The sequence below is a fragment of the Vitis vinifera genome, chromosome 14, assembly GCF_030704535.1.
Source record: "Vitis vinifera cultivar Pinot Noir 40024 chromosome 14, ASM3070453v1".
Lineage (NCBI taxonomy): Eukaryota > Viridiplantae > Streptophyta > Magnoliopsida > Vitales > Vitaceae > Vitis > Vitis vinifera.
Genome location: NC_081818.1, coordinates 22840231 through 22853730, shown reverse-complemented (window position 1 = coordinate 22853730; position 13500 = coordinate 22840231). Strand labels below are relative to the sequence as shown.

Sequence of the window (13500 nt, the reverse complement as noted above, 5' to 3'; positions counted from 1 at the left end):
AAACTATTCATGTTTCACAAGGAACTTTTGTTTAAGGAAGACAAATCTTGGATGCGGTGTTGATAGCTAATGAGATAGTGAATGAGAAAAAGGTACTTTGGAGAGGAAGTGGTAGTTTTCAAAATTAATTTTGAAAAGACTTACGATCATGTGGATTGTGGTTTTCTAGACCATGTACTTGAAAGGAAGGTGTTTAGTTCTAGTTGGAGGACTTGGATGAGAGGTTGTTTGTCTTCGACAACTTTTGCAATCTTAGTGAACGAAAATGCCAAAAGTTGGGTCAAAGCAATTAGAGGTTTAAGATAAGGAGATCCATTGTCCCTTTTCCTCTTCACCATTGTAGCTGATGTGTTAAGTAGAATGTTTTTGAGAGTTGAGGATGGTAGGTTATTAGAAGGCTTCATTATGGGTAGGAGTAGGATTAGAGTGTCTCATCTGTAATTTGCAAATGACACGATCTTTTTTTTAGAGCATGTTTGGAAGAAATGCAAAATCTAAGATAATTTTATTAGTTTTTTGGGATGTATTTGGACTTAAGATCCATTTTGATAAGAGTATTGTCTTTGGTAGCAACTTGGGTCAGGATCAGATCACTAGGTTAGCCTTGTTGTTTGATTGTAAGGCCTTTGATTAGCCTTTCCCTTATTTGGGTCTCCTATTTTGGGGAAACCCAAAAACATGTATATTTTGGGATTTGGTGATTAAGAGAATCTCGCAAAAATTAAATAGGCAGAAAAAATTCTTTTTGTCATTAGGTGGAAGGATAACTCTTATCCAGTTGTGCTTGTCTCATTTCCTTAGCTATTTCCTCTTCTTTTTTAAGATACCTCTATCAATGGCGTTAAAGATTAAGAAATTGTATAGGGATTTCCCTTGGTCAAGGGTTGGGTAGCACAAAAGAGACTGTCTCATTAGTTGGGACATGGTGTGTAAATCCAAGGTTGAAGGGGGCTTTGGGTTTGAGAAGATTTCTTTAAGGAATTGTGCTCTATTAGGGAAATGACCATGAAGGTTTCTTAGGGAAAGTTTTGCTCTTCTGAATAAGGCTATTCTGAGCATCTATAGGACTCATTCTAATAGGTGGGATGCTAATATTATAGTTAGGTGGTCACATTGTTGTTCTCGGAAGGCCATTGCTTAGGTCTTTTAGGATTTTACTAGATATACTCATTTTGTAGTGGGTGATGGGGCACGAATTCGATTTTGGGAAGATTTTGAAATGGGGAGATCAACCTTTGTATTCTCAATTCCCAAGTCTATTCAAAATTGTGATGGCTAAAAACCTTCCTATCTCATTAATTATTGGCTTCACTTACCCTTTCTCTTAGAACTTTAATCTCTTGTTTGTATTTATCTCCATTCGTCCTAAATGTGAGAGCTTGGTCATTATCTTCATTAGAAATATTTATAGTAAAGTCATTCTTTTTAGTCTTATCCAATCAATCTGATTCAGTTTCGTTCTTTACAACTAGTTTTGTTTGGAAATCTAAAGTCCCATTTAAGCTCAAGACCTTTGCTTAGTTAGTGTCATACAAGAAAGTAAACACCAATGGCACAATACAGTTGAGAAGATCTTACAAAACCCTTAGTCCTGATGTTTGCTTGTTGTGTATGGAGAGTGGAAAAATGGTAGATCATATTTTCTTACATTGTCCATTGACTTGGGTCCATGGCATAGACTTTTAAGATCAACTAAGTTGGATTGTGTTCCTCTTAGGAGTATTTTTTATATGATCTCATTTAAGGGATTGGGAAGCTCCATTGTAGGCAAGTTTATTTGGCAAACTGTTTGTCTCGCTTTGATTTGGGTTGTTTGGCAAGAAAGAAATGTTCAGATTTTTTAGGACAAAGCGAGGGTTTCAGAGGCTCTTTGGGATGTCATTCATTTGTTTGCCTCCTTTTGGGCTTCTTGCATCATAGCATTTAAGGATGTGGTTCAACTTGATTAGTTTTTAGTGTATAGTTTGAAAGGTGTGGGTTAGCAAGGAGAGGTTGTTTGGAAGGACATTATTCAATTATTGTTTTCTGTATATTCCCATGTGGTATTTTACTATTGTATAGTCTTAGTACTTTGGATGCTTCAACATATTTTATGATTAGTTCGTTGTATTTTTGGAGGATTCCTCATTCTTTTTTTGTATTTTTTTATCCTTAATTTGATACATTTGTTGTTTCTGATAAAAAAAGATAATTCATGGAAAATTTAGGGAGATGGAGGGGGGATGAACTACTAGAGGGGTGAGAGCTTCTTTTGGGATGAACATATGGAAATACATTAGAAAAAGGTGGGAAGAGTTTAGTTTCAGATTAGCTATTCCAATTGGAAATGGTAAACAAACAAGATTTTAGTGGGACAGATGGGAGGGGGAGTTTAAGTTGAAAGACATTCCCTATGCTTTTTGGAATAGCCTCCTCCAAAAATGCTATAGTTTCGGATTAATGGGATATAGGAGGAGTCGGAGGTGGCCATTGGGAGGTTCAATTTAGAGGACCCTTCCAAGATTGGAAGATAGATGAAATGACCCAATTTTTGGAGCTTGTTTACCCATTGAAAGTGCAAGAAGGAGGGGATACTTTACTTTGGAAAGATGATAGGAGGGAAAACTTCAATATCAAGTCGTATTATAGATCCCTAAGTACTGAGAATAATTTAGTATTCCTAGCGAAAGAGATTTGGGGATCCTGTGCTCCACTTAGAATGTGTGTGTGTGTGTGTGTTTTTTTTTCTTTGCTTGGGAAGCAGTTTGGGGAAGATCTTAACAATAGGTATGTTTGGGGAATATTTGATGTGTAGTCAGAAATGTCAAGCATTAATTAATGTTTCTTATCTCAATGTTATAAATCTGATTGCCTAAAAGAAAAGGTATTGTATGGAATAGTTTTCTCTTGTGGGGTTGCTTTGTGTTGTATTGTTCAAGATATTCCATGCACCACAAATCATGCTATCAAAGTTATGATGAGGCTATTGAACTCTTGAAAGGAGTGAATGAGCAAATACCATGATACAATAATACTGTGGGAGCCTTTTTTGTTATTTAGGTGATATAAGAAAGTCAAGATAAGACAAAAAACCTCCTTATGTTCTCTATTTGACTTAGAGAAAGTATATAAGAGGTTCTATAGAAATGGGCTATGGTGGTTTTTAGAAATTAAAGGAGTATTAGATAGATACGTTGACATGATAAATGACATGTAGGAGTTGTGACTGCTACGAGACAACTGAATCTTTAATCACTATGAGCTTACATTAGGGGTTAGTGTCAACCAAGTTTACCAGATATGATTTAGAGTTCAGTATACATACATAAACTTAAAATTGCTTCTTAGTTCTAATTCAAAGTTTAAAGGAAATTCGTAGTTCTAATTCAAAGTTTAAAGGAAAAAAATGCATGACAAGGGTTTTCCTTGCCCTAGGAGTGTTTATAGATCCTAGTGGTAAAGTGTTGCGAGATTTTTCTAAATATGTTGGAGAGAGTTTTACCATTGAGGTGAAGATAGTAGCAGTTTTGGAAGGTCTTCTATAGGGCCAGGTTCTAGGTCTCTCCAATCTCTGAGTTGAAGGAGATTGCTATTGTTAATTTGTAGGTGACTAATAAAGAAAGAGGTGTGTGGAAGTATGGTAAGTGATAAGTGCCTTCACAAAATTGATGATATTGCCACAAACTTTGGATGCTTTTTCTCTTGAGCTCCATGGTTAGCTAATCATGTTTCATCATTTAGCAAAGCAAGGAGCTAAGAAACCAACTTCTTTTTGTTATTTTTTCCTCCCTGATTTGTGTAGATCACTTGTATATTATTCTCTTTCCTTTGAGCTACAACTTAGTATGCATTTCTGTTGGAGTGGTTTATACATATTTATTTTGTTTTGATCAATTTCTTCTTTTTTTTTTTTCCTTTTCTTTTTTTGATATTTTGGACGGATCTCTTGTCCTCCACTATACTTATGAATTCATTTCAATGTATTTTTTTTAGTAAGAAACTCTTGATATTTTAATTTATACTAGAAGGGTTCATGTGCTAAGGGCATGATGACATAACTTGCCTTACAAACCAAAGAAAATCTCTTTGCAATTTCTCAATCTTAGATTCTATTGACATTGGAATCTTGTAAAGAATTACAAGAAGTTTCTATAAAGTCTTTAAGTTTTTAATTTTAAGAGGAAATTTTCTATTTTCCTTTTAATTCTGTTATTTGGAAGATTTAGGAATTTTAAGAATGAAATAAGATTCTTAATAAGTTACTATCTATAAGTTAGGTTTCTTTTTCATGGTTTTATTAAGTTTTTTAAAGCATATAGATAAGGCTAACTGCTGTAAAATGAAAATGGATGATGAATAATATTAAATTTTTTGCAAACCTGGTAATTTCTAATGGCCAAACTCCATTATTTTTCTTTTAGGTGGTACTCCTAAAAGGTTTTAGTGAGACTTTGAAGATTTATTTATTTATTTTTGTCTTCAATTTTACTTTTCTGAATGCCATAATTTTATTCCTCATTCATTTCCTTAAATCCTAAAACATTGATGCCCTAGCCCACCTAGCTTGTAGACAACCATCTTATGGTTGTCCTATATTAGTTTTACCCCTGAGGCATGCTTTCTTAAACCTTGATGTGCATGTACATAATACATTAATATTGTCTTGCTCATGGGCAACTTGCTATGTTTTTCCCAGTTGTACATGACTAGATGGAATGTTGTTGAAAATTTGTAATGAGTGCATTGCTGCTTGATTTGCTTGTGGATATTTTGCCTGGTTAATAGCCAATAGGTTAGGAATGGTGTAATGTTTATATTAGAAGGTGATAGGTATGTTGTGCTGGAAATCATTATTGTTTATTTGGACCTGTTAGTAGAAAGCATCTAGAAATACTTGAATTACAATCTAAAACACCTGTCTCCCCCTTATCCATATATCATCAGTATTATGCTTATACCAAGAAATATACTTCCAAGTTTGAAATGTGTTTATCTGTCCCTCAGCTTGCCGTGGAATGCATTTTTTGCTCGGCATGTATTCGTTTTGTAGAGTGCTGTCCACAGGAGGGACTTACAGGTTTGGTTAATTGTTATATTGCCTTTGCATTTCAACTTGTATTTTTTTGTTTTAGGTAAACTGAAATGGGCTTAACCTCATTGCAGAAAAGCTTTGGTCTGGGCTTGAAAATTTTGTCTTTGATTGGCTAATCAATGCTGACAGGTAAGATGGTTATAGATGGGTGGGTCTTACATTTTAAACTTCAAGTGGTGGGCTTGCTAGTGTGTCTTGCATATGCTTCATAGCAAAATCGAGTTATGATCTTTCGCTACGGAAGTTTCAGTACCTTTCTACATTGATTTTTTAATTCTCTATAGTTTTGACTTTCACTCATTTTAAAATCATTGTAATATTTACGTTCATTGAAATATTCTGACATTGGTTTATCATGTTTGCTGCGGGTACTCCTTAGTGCATGGGATCCTCCTTAGAGCTTTTAACAAAGCATTAAACATCTTGTTTGCTTCAGTAGATGGATCATGAATCATTCTTGCTTTGTTTTCATAAATGACAGTTTGTGTTTTTAATGCTTTTTCCCCTTAGTTTTGTTTTTGTTTTTTTTTTAAATATTTATCACTATAGTTGTCAACTCGTAAAACTTATCCTATATCATTTTTCTATTTTTTCATATTGTGTATCATAAGTTTTTTACATAGTAAAAAATATATAGAACTAATTTCATGAAAGATAGTAGGATCTAAAGATGCTAAACTATATCATATCTTATAAAAATATTGAATACTAGAATTTTGAATAGTTGAGTTTGACTAACTAATGCATAGGTTCATCACAAACTTCACAAAAATAAACTTATTGAATTTTTAGATATGATTTTAGTTCCAAATTTTAACTAATGTACTACCATGTGTTGTTGATATGTGCCTTTGTGTTATCTTAAAAGTTCCAACTTTTTAAATTCATTATTATATCATGTAATAAGTTGATAATTTAGTGAGTTTTATCATCATGATTGTTAGCTTGATATGCATTGTGGGCCTAAATTCTAACAATTTAAGTTTTAAGAAAGTTGGTATTAGAGTTAGAGGTCTTAGGTTCATGTCTCAACTACTATTGTTTCTTGACTTCCAACTAATAAGATGAATGCCTTTTTTCTATTTATTTGTATTGAAAAAGGAAAAGAGAAAATGTTTTTGTTAGCTAAGAGAGCATTCGACTCCTCCATGGATAGGACTCGCCTCAAGTAAGTTTCTTGATCGTAGGATTCAAAATCAACAATGGCCTAGCAATTCTCAACATTCAAAATTTGGGTAATATGTCAAAGAAACCTATGTTTCACACTCCTCATTGGTAGGATTGAATTGTTCATCCAAAAGGCTTTTGCTTCTCAATTTGAGTTTAGTTTAAGGAAATTCAGCCTTAGATTTGTTCATGAGGAGCTAAATTCCACTTTAAGCCCAACAAGTGGGCAAGAGCACTAGGGTCTTTCAGTTCATTGCCTTAGCACCCTATAGCTAACAAGTTATGTTATGCCCAAGACCTAACTCTTTTTCATTACCACACATGGGTGAGGATGTTAGCTAATGACCCTAACTTCTAATAGTCTGAGTTTTTAGAAAAGTTGGTAGCTTAACAATGATCATCATCATTATTTTTAATATTATCACCACTACTATTATTATTATTATTTGTTATTGTTATTATTACTATTATTGTTGTTATAGTTATTCCTATTAGTATTGTAGTTGTCTTGTTATTATTGTTGTCTTAATTATTATTATTATTTTTATTAGAAACAAACATTTTATTGTCATTGATTAAGTACAAGGAAAGATGAGAAATCCTTTCCTCAAGCATAATGACTACGTAATTGTAATCAAAAGTAGGAAAAAACTATCTATTATGGATATTTTTTAGAGGTGCACATCTAAAAATGGTTACAAATATGAACTCAAGAGCATTTTGTTTTTTTGGTAGGGGGGGAGATTGGAAAATCCCTACCAAAAGAATCAACTATTTAACTCTCTGTTTTGTTAACATATCTACCAGTTGGTTGGGTACTTGAGGAATTTAGCAAAATGAACACCTTAATTGTAGAGTAATGCCAAAAATTTGGGGTGGCCATCCATCAAAACTTTAGGAGCTCCTTTCCTTATTATTTACCCAACATATTACTATTGCAAAATCTCCTTCTACTAGAAGGTTGGATAAACCCTTAACTTTAGCAAGTTTTAGTCCTTCCATCACTGCTAAAATCTTTGTCTCATTGAATAGACCCACTCCAACATTCTTAGTGAATGCTTTCAATAATGTTCCATGATGATCTGTAAGTGTTCCTCCAATTCCCAATTACCATGGGTTACCTAAAGAGCATCCATCAAAATTCAACTAGATGTTGCCCATTGGAGGAGATCCATGTTGGACGTATCTCCTCAACCAACCTTGTAGATCTGCTTACCATGTTCTAGTCTAGTATGGTAATGCTCAAAGGAGTGCCCACAAATGGAGCACCAATCTAGTAGATTTGTTTATTGTTATTATTGTTATTGTTGTCATTGCTTCCATTATTATTATTATTGTTGGTCTTATTAATTTTGATAACATTGTTGTTGTTGATGTTGTTATTGTTGGTATTGTTTCATTGTTGTTGTTTTATTTTTTGATAGGCAAAGAACATAGTTCCAACAAAAATACAACAATAACAATAATCTTCTTCTTCTTCTTCTTCTTCTTATTATTATTATTATTATTTTGGCATTATCATTATTGTTGGCATTATTATTGTTGTTGTTTGTTGAATATAATGTATTTATAGTGTATAATCTTTCCTTGTTAATATAGATCACATGTATGGTAGTTAGGACTCCTAGCCTTGTATATATATATTTCTCAATTGTAAGTAGACATTACATGAATGAGAATTAAGGTTTTTCTTCTTTTTTTTTCTCTCTCTCAACATGGTATCAGAGCCAAGGGAGAAAACCTAATTCTTTCCGGTCTTTCCAGTTTCCCGTGTCATCAACTCCGGGAAACCTTCCGGTGACCGTGTTTCATTCCGGTCACCTTCCCCATCTCCCAATACTTTCCGGTCAGTCGGATCGTCATCAGACAACACTCACCGTCGGCAAACTTTTCTGGCGAACTTCCGGCGACGTCTTTTTTCGACACCGACCATACCAGAAGGAGCGCCTGGAGGAGATCTCCAACTTTTGTGAAGGCACCGGAACCAAAAGATTGTCCACGCGCCGGCCATGCGCAATTTTCCGGCCGACGACTGCATCTCACGCGCCGGCGCATGAGGGCGCGTGAGGACTTTCCCAGCCACGCGCCTCCTCCTCCAGCCTCGCTTGACGCCGACTAGCCTTCTTTCATCCCTGGTTCTGCCATCCGAGCCCTGCACGTACCTCTTTTGGGGTTTTTTGCCCCCGCCGACCCTCCAAACAAATTTTCCGGCGAGCTTCGACTACTTTTTCTCCATCCTAATCCCTGCACGTGCCTAAGGAAGTGTTCTTCTACCTTTCCGGTGGTGCCACGCCGCGATCTGCAGCCGTATTAGGGCTCTCTTCGATCCAAATATACTTCATTCTCCAGATAAGTAGATATGGTTACTAAAACTTCCATTTTTTCCTCTGTTATATCTGGATCTCCTATGATTACTTTGGAGAAATTGGTTGGTAGTGACAATTATCTTTCCTGGTCTGCCTCTGTTGAACTTTGGTTTATGGGTCAAGGATATGAGGATCACTTGATTACACAAGAGGCAGATATCCCTGAGGTTGATCGTGTACAGTAGGGAAAGATAGATGCATAGTTATGTAGTGTATTATGGCAATCGGTTGATCCCAAGATTCTTCTTCATCTTCGGGCCTACAAAACTTGTTTTAAATTTTGGACTTAGGCCAAAGGATTATACACGAATGATATCCAACGTCTTTATAAGGTGGCTTCTGCTATTGTCCATATCAGCCAACAGGACTTGGATCTATCTACTTATATTGGCCAGATTGCCTCTCTTAAGGAGGAGTTCTTGACTGTGATGCCTCTTACTCCTGATGTTGGGGCTCAACAAATACAGCTTGACAAGTTCTTCATGGTTCTTACTTTTATTGGCCTCCGTCCGGATCTTGAGCCTGTTCGCGATCAGATTCTTAGTAGTTCATCAGTTCCGTCCTTGGATGATGTGTTTGCTCGCCTCCTCCGTATCTCCTCCACTCAGACTTTGCCATTTGATAGCACTTCAGATTCTTTTATGTTAGTTTCTCAAACTAGCTCTTGAGGAGGCCGCAGTGGTACCCAAGGTAGAGGTCAACGTCCTCATTGCACCTATTGCAATAAACTTGGCCACACTCGTGATCGTTGCTATTAGTTACATGGACGACCTCCTTGCACTGCCCATGTGGCCTAGTCCTCTGATTTTCCGCTGCCTCAGCCTCCGAGCTCTTCCGCATCTCAGGCTTCTGTTGCCTCTGTTGCCCACCTTGGTAATGCCTCTGCCTGCCTTACCCACACATCTTCTCTTGGACCCTGGATTCTAGATTCTGGAGCTTCTGATCACCTATCTGGTAATAAGGATCTTTTCTCCTCTATTACTACTACCTCTGCTTTACCTACTGTTACCTTAGCTAATGGTTCTCAAACTGTGGCTAAAGGTATTGGTTTGACCCTTCCTCTGCCTTCTCTACCTCTCACTTCTGTCCTTTATACTCCTGAATGTCCTTTTAATCTTATTTCCATCAGCAAAATCACTCGTACTCTTAATTGCTCTATTACCTTTTCTGATAAATTTGTGACCTTGCAGGACCGGAGTACGGGGAAGACGATTGGCATAGGACGTGAGTCTCAAGGCCTCTATCACCTCACCTCGGATTCATCTCCTGCAGTTTGCATTTCCACTGATGCTCCTCTCCTCATTCACAATCGTCTGGGCCACCCTAGTCTCTCCAAGTTCCAGAAGATGGTCCCTCATTTTTCCACTTTGTCGTCGCTTCCGTGTGAGTCATGTCAGCTTGGGAAACATACTCGTGTCTCGTTCCCAAAGCGTTTGAATAATCGGGCAAAGTCTCCTTTTGAGCTTGTCCACACTGATGTTTGGGGTCCTTGTCGGACTGCGTCTACTTTAGGATTTCAGTATTTTGTCACTTTTATTGATGACTATTCTCGATGTACTTGGTTATTTTTAATGAAAAATCGAGCTGAGTTATTCTCTATTTTCCAGAAATTTTATACTGAAATCCAAACCCAGTTCAATATTTCTATTCGTGTGTTACGCAGTGACAATGCCAGGGAATATTTTTCAGCCCCATTTACTTCGTTTATGTCTCATCATGGGATTCTTCATCAGTCTTCTTGTGCTCATACTCCTCAACAAAATGGGGTGGCTGAACGCAAGAATCGACATCTTGTTGAGACAACTCGTACTATCCTCCTCCATAGTAATGTTCCTTTTCGTTTTTGGGGGGACGCTGTTCTTACCGCTTGTTATTTGATTAATCGTATGCCCTCCTCTGTCTTACACGATCAGATTCCTCACTCCCTTCTCTTCCCTGACCAACCACTTTATTTCCTTCCTCCTCGTGTCTTTGGTTGTACTTGCTTTGTTCATATTCTCACTCTTGGACAGGACAAGCTTTCCTCCAAAGCCATGAAGTACCTCTTCTTGGGATATTCCAGACTTCAGAAGGGTTATCGTTGTTATTCCCTTGAGACTCATCGATACTTTATCTCCGCTGATGTCACCTTCTTTGAGGACTCACCATTCTTTTCCACCACTTCTGAGTCTCTTCCTATTTCTGAAGTCTTGCCCATTCCCATTGTCTCCCCACCTGATGCTATGCCTCCTCGACCACTTCAGGTTTATCATCGTCGCCCTCGTGTCGTTGCTCCTCTCCCTTTTGCTAAGGCACCTGCTGACTCATTTCCTATCCCTTCGGCTTTACCTGTCCCGGCTCTGCCTTCTCCTAATGACTTACCTATTGCTGTTCGGAAAGGTACTCGCTCTACTCGTAATTCTCATCCTATTTACAATTTTTTGAGTTATTATCGATTATCTTCACCCTATTCTGCTTTTGTTTCTGCTATATCCTCTGTTTCTCTTCCAAGGAGCACCCATGAAGCTCTTTCTCATCCAGGCTGGCTGTAGACAATGGTGGATGAAATGGCTGCTCTGCACTCTAATGACACTTGGGATCTTGTTGTTTTACCCTCTGGTAAATCTACCGTTGGTTGTCGTTGGGTCTACGCAGTTAAGGTTGGTCCTGATGGTCAGGTTGATCGCCTTAAGACGCGCTTAGTTGCTAAAGGCTATACTCAGGTTTATGGTTCTGATTATGGTGACACATTCTCCCCTGTTGCCAAGATTGCTTCTGTCCGTCTGCTTCTCTCCATGGCTGCTATGTGTTCTTGGCCTCTTTATCAGTTGGATATTAAAAATGCCTTCCTTCATGATGATCTTGCCGAGGAAGTTTATATGGAGCAACCTCTTGGTTTGTTGCTCAGGGGGAGTCTGGTTTAGTGTGCAGGTTATGTTGTTCTCTATATGGCTTGAAACAATCTCCTCGAGCATGGTTTAGCCGTTTTAGTAATGTTGTTCAAGAGTTTGGCATGCTTCGCAGTACAGCAGACCATTCAGTTTTCTATCATCATAACTCCTTGGGGCAGTGTATTTATTTGGTTGTTTATGTGGACCACATCGTCATTACAGGTAGTGATCAGGATGGTATTCAGAAACTAAAGTAACATCTTTTTACCCACTTTCAGACCAAAGACTTGGAGAAATTCAAGTATTTCTTGGGAATTGAGATAGCTCAATCCAATTCTGGTGTGGTCCTTTCCCAAAGGAAGTATGCTTTAGACATCCTGGAAGAAACCGGTATGTTAGACTGTAAACCGGTAGACACACCTATGGATCCAAATGTCAAACTTGTACCAGGACAGAGGGAGCCTTTAGGAGACCCGGGAAGATATCGACGGCTCGTAGGTAAATTGAACTATCTCACCATTACTCGTCCAGACATTTCTTTTCCTGTGAGTGTTGTTAGTCAATTCCTACATTCACCATGTGATAGCCATTGGGATGCCGTAATCCGCATTCTTCGATATATCAAAAGTACACCAGGCCAAGGTGTGTTGTACGAGAACAGAGGTCATACTCAGGTTGTTGGTTACACAGATGTAGATTGGGCTGACTCACCCACAGATAGACGTTCCACTTCAGGGTACTGTGTTTTTATTAGAGGTAATCTAATATCTTAGAAGAGTAAGAAACAAGATGTAGTTGCCAGATCTAGCGTTGAAGCCGAGTATCGAGCTATGACTTTGGCAACATGTGAACTCATATGGTCGAGATATCTTATTCGAGAGTCGAGATTTGGAAAGGATGAACAGATGAAACTCATCTGTGATAACCAGGCCGCATTACATATTGCATCCAATCCAGTCTTTCATGAAAGGACTAAGCATATTGAAGTTGACTGTCATTTCATTAGAGAGAAGATCGCATCAGGATGTGTTGCTACAAGTTTTGTTAATTCAAATGATCAACTAGCAGACATCTTCACTAAATCTCTCAGAGGTCCTAGGATTAAATATATTTGTAACAAGCTTGGTGCATATGACGTATATGTTCCAGCTTGAGGGGGAGTGTTGAATATAATGTATTTATAGTGTATAATCTTTCCTTGTTAATATAGGTTACATGTATGGTAGTTAGGACTCCTAGCCTTGTATATATATATTTCTCAATTGTAAGTAGACATTACATGAATGAGAATTAAGGTTTTTCTTTTTTTTTTCTCTCTCTCTCAACATTGTTGTTTAGAGATAAACTAATTCATTGCTATGAATTAAAATTTACAAAGAATGATGAGCAATCCTTTAAAAAATATAATAACTTAGCAAACCAAAGAAATGAAAAACACGCTACAAGCTATACAATTAAAGGAAGGAAAAAAACTATAAAGCTCAAAGTGAGAATCTAATTAAGATGGTTGGGGAGAGGGGAGAGGTGGGTTTTTGGGTTGTGAAAAGTAAGGGACACTAATTGCTTGACTTCTTGCTTAGCTAGATTCTCTGCAACATGATTTGCTAAGCATGGGCCAAGGAGAAATTACAAGGTGTCACTGGCAATATTTGCAATTTGGCAAATACATACAACATACCTCCAGGGACCTCTTTCCTTCTTAGACATGCGTTTATAAAGTCCCCCTCCACCCTAGGATTCGATAGCCTCCATGTTTTGATAAGCCACATGCCATCAAATAAAGTAAAAATGTCTTCCTTAATAGCCAACCCTTCTCCGGCAGTTTGGCGTAAGCTCTCAACAGTGTACAGCAACAATCTCTAAACACACATCCAATTCCAACTGTCCTTAATAACTGAAAGAACATCCATCAAAATTTAACTACATGAAACCAATTTAGACCTCTAAGTATCCTTAAAAACCTCTAGCATTGCTCTCTTGTCATATTCTCTGCACCAAAGTAAGAATGGTGACAGACGAAATGGCC

The 13500-nt window shown here is 37.4% G+C and overlaps 1 protein-coding gene across 1 annotated transcript in view; it reads left to right on the top strand.

Moving 5' to 3' along the window:
* The window catches only part of LOC100251481 (uncharacterized), a 60441-nt gene that overhangs the window by 16640 nt on the left and 30301 nt on the right, over positions 1-13500 (top strand). The window contains exons 5-6 of the mRNA XM_010662246.3: positions 4984-5056; positions 5143-5200. Of these exons, the coding sequence (XP_010660548.1) occupies positions 4984-5056; positions 5143-5200 (131 nt within the window). The remainder of the gene's footprint in view (positions 1-4983; positions 5057-5142; positions 5201-13500) is intronic.